Source organism: Contarinia nasturtii, unplaced genomic scaffold (genome assembly GCF_009176525.2).
Source record: "Contarinia nasturtii isolate CC-2019 unplaced genomic scaffold, AAFC_CNas_1.1 Cnas_scaffold_1902, whole genome shotgun sequence".
Classification (NCBI taxonomy): domain Eukaryota; kingdom Metazoa; phylum Arthropoda; class Insecta; order Diptera; family Cecidomyiidae; genus Contarinia; species Contarinia nasturtii.
In genome coordinates this window covers 1-17,797 of record NW_022199232.1, presented here as the reverse complement: position 1 = coordinate 17,797, position 17,797 = coordinate 1, and the positions used below count along the sequence as shown (strand labels likewise).

General features: G+C 33.7%; 3 protein-coding genes across 3 annotated transcripts in view; 2 read left to right on the top strand and 1 right to left on the bottom strand.

Moving 5' to 3' along the window:
• LOC116347430 overlaps positions 1 to 2,768 on the top strand; it is a 29,561-nt gene extending 26,793 nt beyond the window's left edge. Inside the window, exons 9-11 of the mRNA XM_031778008.1 lie at positions 736 to 1,121; positions 1,223 to 1,442; positions 2,430 to 2,768. Of these exons, the coding sequence (XP_031633868.1) occupies positions 736 to 1,121; positions 1,223 to 1,442; positions 2,430 to 2,740 (917 nt within the window). The 3' untranslated portion in view covers positions 2,741 to 2,768. The remainder of the gene's footprint in view (positions 1 to 735; positions 1,122 to 1,222; positions 1,443 to 2,429) is intronic.
• A 3,092-nt stretch (positions 2,769 to 5,860) lies between these two features.
• Positions 5,861 to 8,346, bottom strand: LOC116347423. The gene is made up of 7 exons (XM_031778000.1): positions 8,066 to 8,346; positions 7,149 to 7,362; positions 6,970 to 7,088; positions 6,779 to 6,907; positions 6,543 to 6,720; positions 6,270 to 6,477; positions 5,861 to 6,197 (listed from the first exon to the last, which is right to left on the bottom strand). The coding sequence occupies exons 1-7, from the start codon at positions 8,306 to 8,308 to the stop codon at positions 5,990 to 5,992; spliced, it is 1,299 nt and encodes a 432-aa protein (XP_031633860.1). The 5' UTR covers positions 8,309 to 8,346; the 3' UTR covers positions 5,861 to 5,989.
• Positions 8,347 to 15,451: 7,105 nt separating this feature from the next.
• Positions 15,452 to 16,822, top strand: LOC116347421 (zinc finger protein 483-like; the record flags this gene model as incomplete). The annotated part of the gene is made up of 2 exons (XM_031777998.1): positions 15,452 to 15,612; positions 15,702 to 16,822. Coding segments are annotated over exons 1-2 (1,282 nt in total), but the record flags the coding sequence as incomplete, so codon positions are not given.
• Positions 16,823 to 17,797: the final 975 nt, after the last annotated feature.

Genomic DNA, 17,797 nt, shown 5'->3' with positions numbered 1-17,797 from the left:
TTGTAACTCTCGTTGTGTCTATTGTAACGGCAAGGCAAACGGAAGGTAAAATGAGAAAATAAACTGGATTTGCGAGTGAGAGTGCCGTTGATATTATATTGTGAATCGCACTTTAAATCGTGTTGATTGCATTGTTCGCCGGATCTCTCGTTCGACTGATACTACATCCTCTTTGTCATTTGCAAGAGAAAATCCATGAAAAATGCATTTTTTTCCTCATTCAATCCAACCGGCCATACTACAGTCGTAAAATCATAACATTATCACTGGTCCGTCGCATTTAAATGTTTAAAGACTGATATTTATTCGTTGCATTTGTTATTTGTCGTTCATCTGGCGAATGGTTCATGTGTCCACGGTTCGGATTCATTTAAAATGCACCTCGACTTTAACATCATGTACGACACACTCGAGCGAATAATGAACGACCGCCGTGCGCGCTCGCCTCGCCACCGCCAACAAAGCGAGAGCGAGAGTGAGAGAGAGAAAGGAAGATGAAAGTGGATAAACAGTTGCAAAATTACAATATTTTATTGTGGAAAAAAGACAATATCATTTTGTAAATTTGATGTTGTCCATGTTCATGAATCATGCAATTTTGTGTGTGTCTGTCGCATTTGAATTGTGAAATGAAAATCATTTTTCTGTCGGAATCATGTTTCGCGAAAACATTTTCCCATTTTACAACCAAAAATAAAAGAATTTATTACATTCGTGCACTGTTTTTCATTGCAGCTCATTACGACGAAATATTTTACATCTGTTTGTTTTTTGGCATCGCTGTGTTGATTCTATTGTGCTCAATTATGTATGTATTTGGTCGAATCATTTTGCACAAACGAAATGCAAGCGCCATGAATTCGGGCGCGGTCAGCGTTAGCGAACTATCAACCACCGTTGATGCAATGACCAAACTTCAATCATCCGATACAATTGTTGTCACAACAATGACAACAACCGACAATGATACAACAGCAACAACAACCAAGAACACCAACAACACCAACATTAAATCCACCGGCATCGCCATAAACAACACAAACGATGAATGCACCGACAACACATCCGATATCGATCTCAAAACACCAATGTCAATACCCAGTATATCGAGCCGGAATAATGTGAGCATACCATTTCATACGATTCATATATATAGATATTGCTTGCAGTTCCATTTCATTTTTTTTGTTGTTCTATTTTGAATTTGTTGTCGTTCATTTAGCAGCAGCATTTGTACAACACATATACGCCTAGTTCTTATGGTAATTTAGAGCCTAGCAGCATATCATATGCCTTAGTTACACCCGATTTATACAATGGCAATCAGACAATGGCACTTCATAGCACCATGATGCGACCCCCATCCAATCAACTATCTACATCCAATGTTAATGCTGCTACGGCCACTGGCATCTACAACCATACTTTACCACACAATCTACGTACGTATTTATACATTTTCAATGGCATCGATTTACAACCACTCATCATTACGATCACATTCATTTTAATAACTATACTTTCTACCACTTGCTTTCTAAACAATTTATCAAATGGGTACAGCTTTTTATTTTATTGTTTGAGTGCACAGCAGCACAACATTTCATTTACTAGTCTTTTGTTTTGAGAAGTTTTTTACTTGAATGAGATACTCGACCGTTGGGGAAATGCAACCTAAACTCAGTAGAAACTGGAGAAATGCACTTTTCACATCGTTTCTATTTTACTTTTTTTGAATCTTTTTTCAATCATCATTTCCACTCCTTCTGAACATTGGTAACCGAACTGATTCAAAGACCTTTTCAATTATTTAGAACTCATTTTGTGCTACCAACAAAAAAAATGTACTTTTGGTCTGAAGGTTCCAGACTCGAGGCACATTTTTTGTTGGTGGCACCGAATAGCGCAAACTGACAACTAAATAAATGATCAAGTCCAAATAAAATCAGTCACCAAGAGTTGGAGATAAGCTGTCATTTTCTATCATTGAATTTTTAATACCATTAGGTACTTTTCGCTCCTTTTTCAACAGTTTTATCAAAAAATACATTTTTATTTTGACATATTTCATAACAAGAACTAAATATCCGACTTTTGAAGTGACAAGTATTGACAATTTGATGTATTATACTCTCAAGAGAAGAATCGGTACCAAAACCACCGCCAAGCATTAACACATGATCTAAAAAATACCGACAAATATTAAAAGGATATAAAACAACATCGAAAACACGTAAAACTGTAGTTTAATGAATGAAGCGAAATGGTAGCTGAAGAACGTTTTCGATGTTTGTTGATACTTTCGGTCATACTTTTAATGCTCGTCGGTATTTCAGTACCGATTCCTTGATTTCTCTTGCAAAAAAATTGCAAATGTTCACGAACCTCAAGAATCAAGATTAATCTCCTTTACCACCGCTATTTTCCAGGAACCTTAAATAAAACATTCCGGCCAACATCGTCGTCGCCAATACCGGATGTTCCGCATCACATCTTAATACCGGCAAATCCAACGCAAACATTGAACCGTCATCTCTACCATCTTAGTCCATTGTCACCAAATTCGTCAGCCACATCATTGCGAAATACATCAACATTTTTGCCTGTTTCAATCGCTGCCCAACCGCCGCCAACCGCTATCATACCAACTTCAATCGTGACACCAACATCAATTCTACGGACAACCACATCGCCTAGTCCAAATACCGAATCAAATACAGCCACCTATTTATACGGGTGACTACAAAAACTCCGAACAATTGTGATAGTCTACTAATTTCTTTATTTTTTAAATTAAAACTTGAGAAAAAAAAAAAAAAAACAAAAAAAAAGAGAAAAAAAATCGAATTTTCAGCATTAAAAATAAAACTTTTATTATTATTATAAATGTTTAAATGAGCCGATCGAATTCGGCATACAAAAATCAATGGTTTGATTGTATTTTATAGTTAAACGTATGAGAAATGATCTATCAATTGGTTATATAAAAAAATACACATTTTTATCATTCTAGTTCGAGTTTATGTTAAGAAACACATTCAAATCTACAAAAAAAAAACGTGTAAAGTGTACACTGTAAACTTGATTACTTTACGAGAAACGAAAAGTGTTTTTATTCGGATGATTATTATGGAAATGAAGAATGAAAATGTATGATTACTTTTGATGAAGTTTTGAGAAAGAAAAATGCTAATTTATTTATGGAGTAAAAAGACGTGGAAAGTAGAAGCTTTTCCACTCTGTCTACATTGTGTATAACTGTACTCACTGTTCATTGGTATTTGTGAATGAAGGAATTGAAGAGGCTCTGGAAAAAAAAATGATTTTAAAATGCGATTACACGAGTTCTTTCAACGTCCACCTGATGATAGTCATAGAAAATATTCTTAATCGTACAAAGTTTCATAACTTTTCGAACAACGAGAGAGAGAGAGAGAGAGAGAGAGAGAGAGAGAGAGAGAGAGAGAAAGAAAAATATGGAAAACGAATTTTTTTGTCATTTATCGCCATCGACGGAAGGAGTCGTCATTTTTCTTTACCGGTAGAGTTTCTTTGGAGCAAAAAGCGGATTTGGACAGAGTAGTATTCGTGCCTCTTGGAAGTTCCTAGGGGGTGCCATTCGTGGATGTTCCGAGAGGAGAGTAAGGGACGTTCCGAGTCGCACCCCTGGCCCAAAAGTATGGACCCAATCATAAGCATTGAATTTATCATGCTGTCGTATTCGTAGAGCTCTGACGGATCCATTTTAAAAGCAGAAATTTCCATTGATCAAAAAATCGATTCAAGATGAAATTTGAGACGAATATTTGAAAAAAATGAATTCTCTGCACCAAAAATTGTGTGTGAAGATTGAATCCAATTACTTTTCATATAAATGTGTATCAAACAGGAGGTTTCATGTAACTCGCTCGAACTTACCATCCATTTCTGATGCGTAAAAACCCGAAAAACTCCTTCATGGCATCCATTTACATGTAAAATAATTCCGAATTAAATGGAATGTCGTAGAAAACCGGCACCGAACGTTAAAACTCATCAATTTAAGTAAACTTTAAAAACCTGTAAACTTTGAAAATGATTTCGCATCCATGTAATATGGATACCAAAATCCTTCATCGTAAATAAAGTAGAAAAGAAAATCGAAAAATTTCATTATGATAAACTGTATCGATTTGTCTTGTTAGCGATTAAAATCGAACGTAATTGTAGTTAAAACTTAAGTGAAACCAAAAAATGATGGATGATGCGTACGTTGCAATGAGATCGAGCTCTAGATATATCTCAATCTATCCATAATAAATGTTTTAAAGATAAATACTTCAAATACACCTAGAAAATAATTGCATGTAATTCATAAATTGATATATATATATATGGTAAATTGTATTCCTCTCTTCTCTGAACCGTTATGATACGTGTGGTGAAGAGATATTTCGCTAATAAAATAAATGTATAATAATAAGTATAAAATCCATTTGACGAGACTCTTGTCATGGGAGAAAGCTTGAGAGATGTGCAAGTGACAAACACGAACGGCACACATTCGAAGATTTGTGTGTGCACCACATAGAGTATCGTATAAGTTGTAAAGTGCACATTGAACATTTTTGGGTTGAAGCAATGTTTGAAGTTATTATACCTGTTTCACTTGAACTTAAATGCTTGTTGTACAACAATCGACTGTCGGTAAACTTCACACGAATGTCATTTCACACATTTATCCATACACCCATAGTTCACATAGTGCTTTTAGTTGCACCTCACAATTTTCACAAGTGCATTTCATGTATATTTTGTTAAATTACCAACCACATTGACGATATTGAATTTTCAAAGCGAAGGTGTGTGAGCCGCACTTCGAAGGAATACATTGGTATTTATTGAAGTTGTTCCCTCCGAAATCACTCATTCATGGAATTTTCGAAAGCTTTTGATGCAAATGTTTTATAGATTTTCAAATCATTGAATGAAACGAGGTAAAATAAAACGTATGTTTGTTATTTAGTAAATGGAAATTATTTCAATTCGACGAAATGATGATTAAAATAGACTTGAAGAATGTCTAACTAGATGAATGCTTACTTCAATCCAATGAATGACTGGCGGATGGATTTTCATTATGAACGATGCATTTAAACATGTGGTGTGTCATTTCATTTTCAATTATGCATTCATGTGCATATTATAGCCCAAGGCGGATATTGTATGGCACAAAAGAGTCTTCACTTTAAATGATATCGGACTGCATAATCAAATGAGATTTTTGCATAATTTCTCGGTTCCATTCAGTTTAATTCAACCTTTTCAAAATCATTCATTCCATTCCAGAGTGCATTCGTCTTAATTTATCAACAAAAATATGTTATAAAATTTTGAAGTTGGTTGGCATGTGTGCATCGTGTTTGTCTCTGAATGGGTCGAACTTCTTTTTCCCATTTGTAAATAATTTTAAATGAACATTTAATTACATTTAGCTAATTAACGTACCTAAAATAAACGAAATGGAAACGACCGAGAATAATGGTCAACACACTTTCGAATGAGCAACACATTTAAATTTAACTGGACATTACACACATTAATCAGAATGATGAAGATGAAATATAATTATTACATATTAAATTATATCTATATGCGTTGAAATTCAAATTAATCAAATTTAAATAAAATGATAAAATCTGTGACAAAATACATAACATGGCGAATCGTTTTATTTTGAAACTTTTTTCAGATTGTTTTGAATTTGTCTTGGGAATAGAAATAAATTTTCACTTTCGGCGAATGACCTTGAATTCAAATACTTAGGTATTCGAACAATGTTTTTGTTCATCAAAAATCAACAATGAACAATAAAAATTCATTTTCAGATGCAAATGAAACTTTTTATTGAATTGTTTTGATGTTCAATGTTTTAGAAATCGGTTCATAATATTTATTGCATAAATGGATAAAATTAATTTTTGTTGGTGATGGCTTCACGGAATATTGTTTAAACAAGACCATTTCGCATAAACACATCAATGATGAATTTCCATTGATCAATGGCAGCTTTGGAAGCTGGTGTACTTAACCGCAATGGATCTTTATCCAACTTATCAAGTGATGGCATTAAATCATAATTAGCATTTGCTACTTTCGTATGAAAAATGATGAAAAATGACGAGAATTTTGCCCTTTCTCGAAATTCATGCCACATCCTGAAAAAAATAAATGTATTTCTGTGATTGTGAATTGAAATATTAACATCCATTTCCCAACTCTTTCCTTACTTTTCATGAGTATAATCGTCCATTGGACATTTTAGCAAGTTCATCATTTTTTGAAACTCCGAAATATAATAATCAACGAACAACGTGAAATTCGCATTCAAATCAATGTTGCCAACACTTGTGAATAAAAAGTACGACAAATCAAATACAAATGATTCATAAAAATACGTTTGAAAATCATAAATTTTCACTTTGATCGATTTGGTATCTAAAAACATAAAAAATCAACACTTAATATTCAGAAACCTGAATTCATTTATTTTCGATCACAACCTTTTCTGATCATAATATTATTGAACCATAAATCGCCATGAACAACTGTCGTATACGGTGTGTCAATGGCAATGGAAAAGTCTTTCATATATTTCTCATGCATTGCATACATGTTGTCAACTGCATCACTCATTTCCGAAGTGAGATTAAGAACACGTTTCAGCTCGCCATAAATTAACTGAAAAATACATTTTTCTTACAACGTGTTAAATATATTTTTTTTAGGTTTGATATACTTCGTATGTTGCATTGTCGTTTTCTTTCCATAGGCTGTGTGATTTTGTATAAGGATCTATTTTTGTATTATACAATGTTGATTTCAATCGTCTAATTGCAATGCCCAATGCATGATATTTTGCCAAAACCTACGAATGAAATTCAAAACTTCCGTGAAACTATATAACGTTGGCTTTGGAATGTGGAATACTTTGAGAATCGCCAATGTTTCATTTGTATTGAAACCGATGTGCTTATCTACGTTGGTGAAGTTTTGAAATTTAATATTTTCAAGCAATAAAATTGCATCGGAATCAGCATATTCTGCGTCTGTGAATTTAGAAAAATGTATATTTTCTCTTAATTCAGATCAGTCATATTATGGCTTACTAGAGTTTAATGAAAATCTCGATCCAAGGCATGGAATTAACGCGTCCAATCGCTCTTCCAGCGGTACATTCGCAATCTCTTCAAACTGTTCCAAAGCCGGAATGATATCCGTATAAAAGCGAACCTCATTTACAAATGTCACTGCTGGTTTGAAAAATTTAGCCAAAATGGGATTGGTCACCGGTGTTTTCATGACAACGTTGTAAATATCATTCTGCGTTTTAAGAATACACACACGGGAATAATGTATAGATTTTTAGTATAAATGATTTTTTTTCTTAAATCTATACAAAAGTTTAGATATCTCAACAAAAATTTATTTTTTATTAAAAAAATATTTTCTCAATGTCAATAAATATTGCGATACATATTTATCAATGAGTGCCAAAATACATCATTTAATACAGCCTTTTCTCTTCACTCGAAAGAACAACAACAATTACATGGCTACACTCGAACGGCGACTATAGAGGATGCGACCACTACTTATGCAAACAACGTGTCTTGTTACATTGGAACAGCAACTATATAGAAGTCAACTACTACACATGCATCACTTCAACTGGCGAGTCAGTGGAAGCATGTAAGACACAAACGACAACGTTGTTTGCATAAGTAGTGGTTGCATTCTCTATAGTCGCCGTTCGAGTGTAGCCATGTAATTGTTGTTGTTCTTTCGTGTGAAGAGAAAAGGCTGTATTAAATGATGTATTTTGGCGCTCGTTGATAAATATGTATCGCAATATTTATTGACATTGAGAAAATATTTTTTTAATAAAAAATAAATTTTTGTTGAGATATCTAAACTTTTGTATAGATTTAAGAAAAAAAATCATTTCTACTAATAATCTATACATTATTCCCGTGTGTGTATTGATTGAATTCTTTAAAGTTTTTGTTGAATCGATGAAACTCACTTCGTCAGAATCATTTTCTTCATCGGCTACTTTTACAACAACCGATCGTAATACAGCACCAAAATTATCACCAGGCTTTGTTAAAGATTTCAACGTATATTCCAAAACTGTTTTATTTAGACTATTCTCCAGAAATTTGGTGAAATTTTTGATTTGATTCTCTTCGATAGATGGACTATTGCGGTCACCATACACCGTTAAAATCAAATGGCAAAACGACAAAATATATAAAATATTCACCATTTTGAATAAGATCACAAAACCAAGCTACGTATAGCAGTGTTTACTACGCACTGATGCGAATTAAATTAATTATAAGCAGCACAACTTGCGATAAAGATGTCTAAATGGTTTCATTCGCTCTCTAAAATCGGTCATTATCAGTCTTGATGGCAATGACCTTTTTGATCTTAGTTTTTTTTCCTAAAACGGTTGTACAATGTACATCAGATAGTGTTAATTCAGTTAAATGAGCACTTGGCACCAATATTTGTTATTTTTAAATCGAAAAGCGAAAATATATGCCTTTGGCGCGAATTAAAAATATGAATTTTACAAAGAACCACTTTCCCAACCGTCCCGAGGTAAACGTCATTAAACGCCACCACTTACGTATTTTCGCAGAACAAAATCAAAGGAATACACATTCAAAACATCAAAATGTGATTAATCTGTGTTTAGGAAGTTGCCGGCTTTGCTTTAAACTCGTAAACATCATCCGAAATAAGAATTTGAATGAAGCGGAAGAAATAATATATTGTTGGTAATAAAACATAATTAAAACTTCATAATCATCACATTCATTTTGGTTATTTGAGCCGTTTAATGTTGTTTTATAATTTTTCATGAGGTTCAGTTTCAAATGGCTTGGCGTCGATTTCAATAGGGCGGAAAGAATTAATTTGAATAATTAACAAAGAATGATGTTTCATTGTGAAAAGTGCGGAAAAAACTCCCTCTTTCCGTGTATTCTATTCACTTGATATTCTTAGCGTAAAAGTACACTCAGTTGTCAAGTTTTTTTTTGTGTCAAAACTTTTTAGGCATTCTCTTCTTGAGATTTTTATGATTTCATGTTCATGAAGATGACGGTTAATCATCGTGTCATTATTAGCAAAGCCAGACTTTTCGAAAAAGTTTTTTGTTACCTGTGCAAAAGGGAGAAAAAGATGAGTAACCGAGAGAGAGAGAGGTGAGATGTGTCCAACACAAAGCCCTTCAGATAACTTATTATACTTGCAAATATCCGTACAAAAAAAAATCGCGTTTGAAATGACACCCAGTGCCGAATACTGTGGTGAACAATTTTATTGGCTCTAATCACGGCTGGATTATACTTCCTTCGGCTTTGGCACACACTACTTCTTTCCATTATTTGTCCGTGCAAAACGCTTAACAAGATTGCTGGTGCTTCAAAAGCGCCGCAAAACTTTACCATTGAAAAATGTTACATTGTTTGAATTTTTTGTGTGGCTTTTTTTGACACGAACAAGACAATTTTTCTTCAAATTACCGGTCATAGACCGTGATTAGCACACGAACCCACCGAACAACTATTTACAAACATGATTATTATGACGGTGGACTTGGATTTGTTTTTTCACCCAAATATTTTTACTTCTTTGAACGCTCAGAGGTTGTAAGGTATTGTAATACGACAAGAACATGATTTTTGCTCATTCATATTTGATGAAAATCGATGAAAATAATATGATTCGAATGTCCTTAGAAAGCTATTTGAAAGTGACCTAAAAAAATTGCTAAACAAACACTATTTAGATTAATACAGTTCGCTGTCCAAGTCGTAAGCGTAATCAAACACGTGCAATATACTTATCGGCCGGAAAAGTCAAAATGACTCTAGCTGTTTCACGCGAAAATGTTCAAAAACGCTTAACTATTGACTTAACTTGTACTTTTTGAGATTACATTTCTAATCAACACAAACATTTATTCACATTTCATTTAATTACCTCCGTGCTGTTCTGACCTCATTCATTTAGTATGTGTTGTTCTGACCTTCAAACCACTGATATAAATGCAAAAGTTAAAAGTAGTCGAGGATAGGTCTGGGAAAGAAATGTGATATTTTCTCCATCAATTTTATTATAAGAATTTGATTGGACACCAAAAGTTCCTTCATTCAAGTATTCATTTCACGCTACTGAATAAAAGATTCTTTTTATATGCACAAGTATGCTTATGATTTCAAATGATTTGCTCCTGGTGACAAGCCACATGACTGATGATCAATTGATCCACACCAGGAGCAATGTATTTCACGAAAAATCATATCATACACGGTTACAGGAAGGTGTAATCCCCGATGTTTAAGACCTTGAATGTTTCGTTTATTTTTATTTTCAAAAGATGGTGATTAAATTCCATTATCTGTACGCGAATGATTTAAATAAATGCTTTTCAATTTCAAATTCGTTAAATTTTGTCAAACTTCTTTAATATCATACATTTAAAAAAGTGACAATCTAGGTGACAATGATGCTCTATTAGAGAATCTCTAACAACCGTGACAAATTTGTCATCAAAACAAGCAGTTGAAGTTTTCCAAATCCACATCTCGTAAGTGTGTTTAATTGGTTGCAAAAAGAGTTTGAATCATGTATCTCTCTCTCTCTCTCTCTCTCTCTCATCATTGTAAATCATGGTTTGTCTTAACAGTCATTTCGTACCGTTTTTTCTCCGTCGAAGTTTCTGGATAAACCAGACATTAGGCTCGAGCTATGCATATAGCGGCTGCTATTTTATAGGTGCTATTCATAGGCGCTATTTAATTCGTGTGCTGTGTGTAACACCGAGTAGGAATATCATAGCCTACTATTCTTTTGTACATTTGAATGTGAGTACGAGAGAGATGTAGAAAATAACACACAATATGCATAAATGCATTAAAACGAGATAAATAGCGCCTATGAATAGCAGCTATGAAATAGCAGCCGCTATATCCATAGCTCAAACCTAATGTCTGGGATAAACAAATGAAACATGACAGCAGGAGACGTTTTGTTGACATGTATCCCAAGCGCATACATCACTCGTACGTTTCCATCCATTTGTCATGCGATTTGGTTTTTTTTTCGTTTCCGCTTTACATGCTCGCTCTCACTCCACTTTTCCAAAGTCGACAATCTCACATCAACACCATCGTGTGGATTGTCACTGTTTTTCGGGCATTTCTTTTGACGAACGGAATATAATTAGTACAATGCATCTGTTTGCCATGATAATGGTTGTTTGGGGGGAAAAGATCGTCATGGAAAAAACGATTGCATAACAAGTGTCGCTGTCATTTTGATGTAAAAAGTTAAAAACTTGCTATTAATTCTGGTATATTTGACAAACAAATTCAACATTTTCACATTGCTTCGATGGAACTGAACGACACATTCATATTTTCGTCATTTTCTTGAACATACGCCTTGAAAATCATGAATTTTTATTTCTTGCTTGAGTTCACATTTTCGCCTTTCACATTTCCGCACCAATTCACTCTTTTTGTGGTGTGATTTATGTGAATTTACACAAAGTGACCTGTTTGAATGTAGCTAAATGGGTATGAACAACCGTGATTTGCATATTTTTTTTCATTCGAAGGCGATATTAGGTCTGATGACACCAGTCTCCAACAATTGATAAGAAATTCCATATATATTTTTTTAATCTACTTGATATTGGATATATCGTTTTGACGCATTTGAACGGTTACGTGTACAATGGATGCAGACGCCGTACATATTTTTCCATGGCAACTTCCATGGCATAAAAGGTAAATATTCTGTTGATTATCTGTTTTTACTCTGCCCCTTTACCTGAAGACCATCTCTGTTCTTTCTACTTTTTATTTTCTTTGGTTAGCCATTCTAACGTACCTCTCAACTCCATTCGATTTGCATAAAATGCATGCTTTTCTTTGATCTCAAATGAAACTAATAAAAAAACCATTTTCAGACCGAATTCCAGCCAAAAACGCACATTCTAAACAACTTTTTACTCTCCGTCTTCTGGATGCATCAAGATCAATATTAAACGTCGACAGTTCAACGATTTTGACTTATTTTTTCTTCACCATAATTATGGCCGTCAATTTTGTAACGTGAGTTTAGTTCGCAAAGTTCTAAGGGACTTTTGCGAGAATTACGTGCAATCTTTTAGTGCTTTTGATCACAATAGATGCCGTTTGAACCGAGTGACGTACTTTAATATCAAGTTCGAGTATGTCAAGGCATATTTTCAGAATTTGTTTTTTTTTTGAATTCTTTACAATTCTCCAAAAGATAAAAAGACTGTATCGCGAGTGCAGAGATTTCCCCGGGAAAAATTTAAATTTCAAATCAAAAAGAACCTTCTCAGCAGACATTGCGTTATATCGTTACAAATTATAATTTGATTGCAATCCAAAAGTGAATGGCCTTTTTAAGAAAAGGTGAAAAATTTGATTTTTTTTATGTCGGAAAATTGTACAGAAAATCACAACCAAAGTCTACAAATAGTTGAAAAGTTTTCATGGCGTTTTGAATTCTCTGGATCAAAACTGTTTTATCCAGAAATAGATAAAGTACATTATTAGATAAATTAAGTATGAATGATTCAGCTGCAGCTTTTCGATTTCAATGTTCAAACCGCATTTCAATCAAAGAATATCGCATTTTTTCTGTATTTGCGGCGGAATTCAGTTTGAGCCGAGCTCTGTAGCGCATGATTTAAAAACAGAGGAATTTGTGTTTGATTTGAATGCTGATTCGCATATGTAATTCTCAAGCTTCAACGATTAATAGACAACAGTGGTGTGATATCCGTTAAGCGTATAATTGTAGATGTATTTAACGGATACCCACTTGACACACTCTTGGATTTATGCGCACATACACACAAACACACGCACACTTATTCAATGGAAACGGCCGGATGCTCTGAATAATTGAACACTTGAAACCGGATGCACCATTCAAACGAACTATTAAACCCATTATCACCTCAGAATTATCATGATTATCATAAAGTGCTTTTCATTTCATTCATTGCTATGCATTACCAAAGTCTTTTCACTCTTTTTTTCGCTCTGAATGAAATGATGAATTTCAAAAGGAATACACTGAAACATTTTCCATCATGCAGAGATATTAAAAGGAAAGGATTTGAGAACAATGATGCAATTCAACAAGTCAAATTACACTATCAAAGTTCGAAATTCGAAGAAATGCGAACATTTCTTCGGTTGAAATTTTTTTGCCAAGTGTGAAATGGTGACGTTGGTATGGTAGTGAGTCACTAGTGACGTAGTAAAATTTTGCGGTGAGATCATAAAACTGGCATCTGTAGAAAATGATTAATCTCAAAAGTGATATTTTCATTTTATAGGCTCTTTAAAAGAAAAATGTAAAAAAAAATTTGGGTTGACAACTAAAGGTTGTTCTTCTTTATGACGAGAGATGATTAACGGTAAAACTAAAGGATCAAAGGGAACAAATACATTATTCTTTATTTTTATGATTTTATTGTGTCTCAAAAAATGTTCTCTGGCCTTAAAAATTGCATTTCTCACATTACTGCAAAAAATGTTCACCTAATTTCTTGGTGTAAGTGCAAAGTTTAACAAAGGCATCATAAAAATTAGTTGAACATTGTTTTCGAACTTGCAAAATGTCTTTTGGTTGCCGTTTTCATACTTTACTTCTTCAAATTCGAAACATTGAAATTCTTCAAAGTATTTCAGTCTTGAAAAAGTCGTCGTTAAGAAAACAACTCGTGACAGTTAAGTGAATTCAATTTTTTATTTTGATTATCACAATATTCAACAGTTTTGTGTATTTTTTTAAGTTTTGGCAAGTTTCTTATCTCATAAAGGAAAAAAAAAGAGAAAAGTATGTCTCTCAAAATGAAATCAGAAATCTTCTCGTTAAATTGTCGCTGAGAATTAAAGCGATTTAACCAAACGAGTGCTCTCAATACGCATATTCGAAGACACACCGGAATAAAACCATACCAATGTGATCAATGTAAGATATAAATCACACCTTACACTGATCACATTGGTATGTTTTTTCACGGGAAACATCTTAATTCACCCATTAGAAAATTATTAAATTTTAAATTATTTAGAATAGCGTAGAAATAAACCTAAATGTACATTCATTATTGAAAAATGAATATTGATGTTGAAACTAATTATTGATATAAAAAAATACAATAAAAAAATATGTAAAAAATACAATAAAATCAATCCATGTAAAAGATAACAAAATATCTAACTTCTTTATTTGTTTTCAGTCATATTTTTTTTTTACTTTACCGCACACCTTGTGTGGGGAAAATATTGTATTATGTCTATTAGACCCAAAATATAAAATCACCTTAAAAATACTTTTCATCCATGGTTTCTGATTAATCCCATAAGAACAAAAAAAATGAATATTTCACTAAACAGCATCATAGCTTCTGAGCAGGGGTCCGAGGGGTTGGATTAACACTAACTCACAAACATCACAAGTATACGCCATAACAGTACACAAATACATGCGCGCGCTACTCAGCTTAGTATCTGTGATGAATACTTATTGACTTTTGCGTTCATGTGATGCTTGTGTATGTATTGTTTTTGAAGAAGAAGCACATGTTTGAGTCTCACTCGTTTCCGCTCCATGGTTCATCTTCAAGGTTATAAAATAACTTTATGGTAAGATCATAAAAAAGTAATTTGAAAAAAAAGCCATTACTGCAGTCAGCCTCATAGAGGTAATTGCAATATCAAAAAATGCACCTCAAAAATGATGTTTTATTTGACATATGATCTTTTTCAAAACATGATAAGAACACATGTTGATTGAATACGATGCTACAACTAAGAATTGTCCATAAAATAGGATTAGAGATGAATATAGTTAGAACAAACACAACATTCTCTCTTTTTATGATTTTATTGTGTTTCATAAAATATTCTCTTGCCTTAAAAATTTCGTTTCACACATAACTGTAATTTTTTTTGCCTAATTGCTTGATGTAAGTGCAAAATTTAACAAAGGCATCATAAAAATTAGTTGAACATTGTTATGTTTTCGAACTTGCTAAATGTCTTTTGGTTGCCGTTTTTATACTTCATTCGCTGGAATAAAAAAACTTCGAACCATTGAAATTTTTCAACGTATTTCAGTCTTGAAAAAGTCGTCGTTTAGAAAACAACTCGTGACAGTTAAGTGAATTCAATTTTGTATTTTGATTACCACAATATTCAACAGTTGTGTATTTTTTAGTTTTGGCAAGTTTCTTCTTTCAAAAACGAAAAAAAGAAGAGAAAAGAGTCTCTCAAAAAGAAATCAGAAATCTTCTCGTTAAATTGTCGCTGTGTAAAAGTAAAAAAAAAATCGTTTGAAAATGTCGTCCGAAGGTTGGAACCAAGAATTAGAGAAAATGTTAACGAACATTGATCGGCAGGCGACGTCGTCGCTACGAAATATTAGTAACTGTTTCGAACGATCAGGTCAATCGTTCCATCAAGAAGATCAAAAATATTGTCTTAAACGTTCAATCGACAGGTAATTTACTCTTAAATTTTCTTCGTATAACAAATTAATTTTCTATTTTATTTCATTTGTTAATGAATAATCTCTTTCGTGTTCTTTAGATTAAATGAAATGTATTCCAAGTTTGAAAATGGATCGTTGTTCGACAAAAGTCGCAATAGAAGTGTCCAACTTTCCGAAAATTCTTCGACGATCGCATCAATTTCAACCGAAAATAACGACCAAAATCCAATTGTTGAAATCAGTGATGACGAGGATTCGGACGAAAGGTCCAACACCAGGTCGCAAGTATCCAGAGAGACTGCTGTACGAAATGTTGATCGTGAGATTAAAACCGAGGATGATGAAAGCGATGATCAAGCTTCGGGCGAGGAGGTACCAAATATCGTAGCAAAAGAAGAAGAAATGGAAGATGATGGGATACCCATAGTTCGTGTTTCGGCCAATCAACTTATGGGTACATACATGAATGTTGTGAAAGTTGAAAGTCACGAAGATCATAACAAAGAAAACATTGCAAATGGAGTGAAACGGGAACGATCGAATTCACCGAAAATGTTTGATGACAAGGAAAACAATGTATGCGAACCACATAAAAAGAAAACACGTGTATCGAAGCGAAGAGTGGCATCGAAGGATACAAGCCGCAAAATCAATGGTAAAAGTAACGCAAACACAACGAACGAAGTTGAAGTGAATGTACCTAGAAATGTGAGAAGTGGTCAGTCGACACTTGATAAGTGGATTTCTCAAAAGAACAAAAGCAATGGAAACAAAGAACAATCGAATAAAAGAATCGGTGGTCAAACGAGGGGAAACAATACAAACATTCAGCGATCGCAAAAAAATGTAGATACCATTTCGAAAATATCCAGTGATATAAAAACTCACAGTGGAGAGAAACCATATCAATGTGATCATTGTCCGAAGCAATTTAGTCGCTATGATCATCTCATTATACATACTCGCAGTCACACTGGAGAAAAACCATATCAATGTGGTCATTGCAAGAAGCGATTTAGTCAAAATAGTTCTCTCACTATGCATATTCGAATTCACACTGGAGAAAAACCATATCAATGTGATCAGTGTAAGAAGCGATTTTCCTATCTGCAAAATATCAAGATACATATGAGGACTCATAAGAATAGTTTGTTCCATTGTTCAGGCTGTCACCGGGGATTTATACGAAATATTGAAAAGGAGGCACACGAAAGGGAGTGTAAACGACGTCGATATGAGTGCTATCTTTGCAACAGAGAGAAAAATAAGAGAAAATTTGTTACTCTTGCAAAGAATTCACTAAAAGAACATATGAGAATACATACTGGAGAAAAACCACATAAATGTGATCAGTGTAAGAAACGATTTAGTCTAAAGCTTTCACTAGAAGTACATATGCGAATACATACTGGAGAAAAGCCATATCAATGTAATCAGTGTAAGAAACGATTTAACCAAAGGACCCATCTCAATACACATGTTCGAAATCACACGGGAGAAAAACCATATCAATGTGATCGGTGTAAGAAACGATTTAACCAAAGTAACCATCTCAAAATTCATATGCGGACTCATAAGGATAATCTGTTCCACTGTTCAGGCTGTCACCGGGGATTTACACGAAATATTGAAAAGGAGGCACACGAAAGGGAGTGTAAACGACGTCGATATGAGTGCTATCTTTGCAACAGTGACAAAAAAAAGAAAAAGTTTGTTACTGTTGATAAGAATGCAATAGAAAAACATATGAGAATACATACTGGAGAAAAACCGTATAAATGTGGTTTTTGCAAGAAGCGATTCACCCAAACGAGTACTCTCAATATGCATGTCCGAAGTCACACTGGAGAAACCCCCTATCAATGTGATCAGTGTAAGATGCGATTTATTTTCAGGAGACATCTTAATTCGCATATGAAGACTCATAAGAAAAAATGAAAAAGAAGCACATGAAAAACGGTGTAAAAGACCTCAGTATGAGTTAAAATAAGAAGAAATTAGTTTCACACTATTGAAAAATGGCATCAATGTAAATGTAAGATGTTCATCTAATTTGAGTGCGATCAAGGATCAATCGAAAAGAATTAAAATCGAATCATTTAAATGTACATTCATTATTGAAACTAGTTCGAAAATATTTCCAATATATAGCAATGATTTATAGCCCAGACCAGTAGTGTGCGGAGGGGGGGGG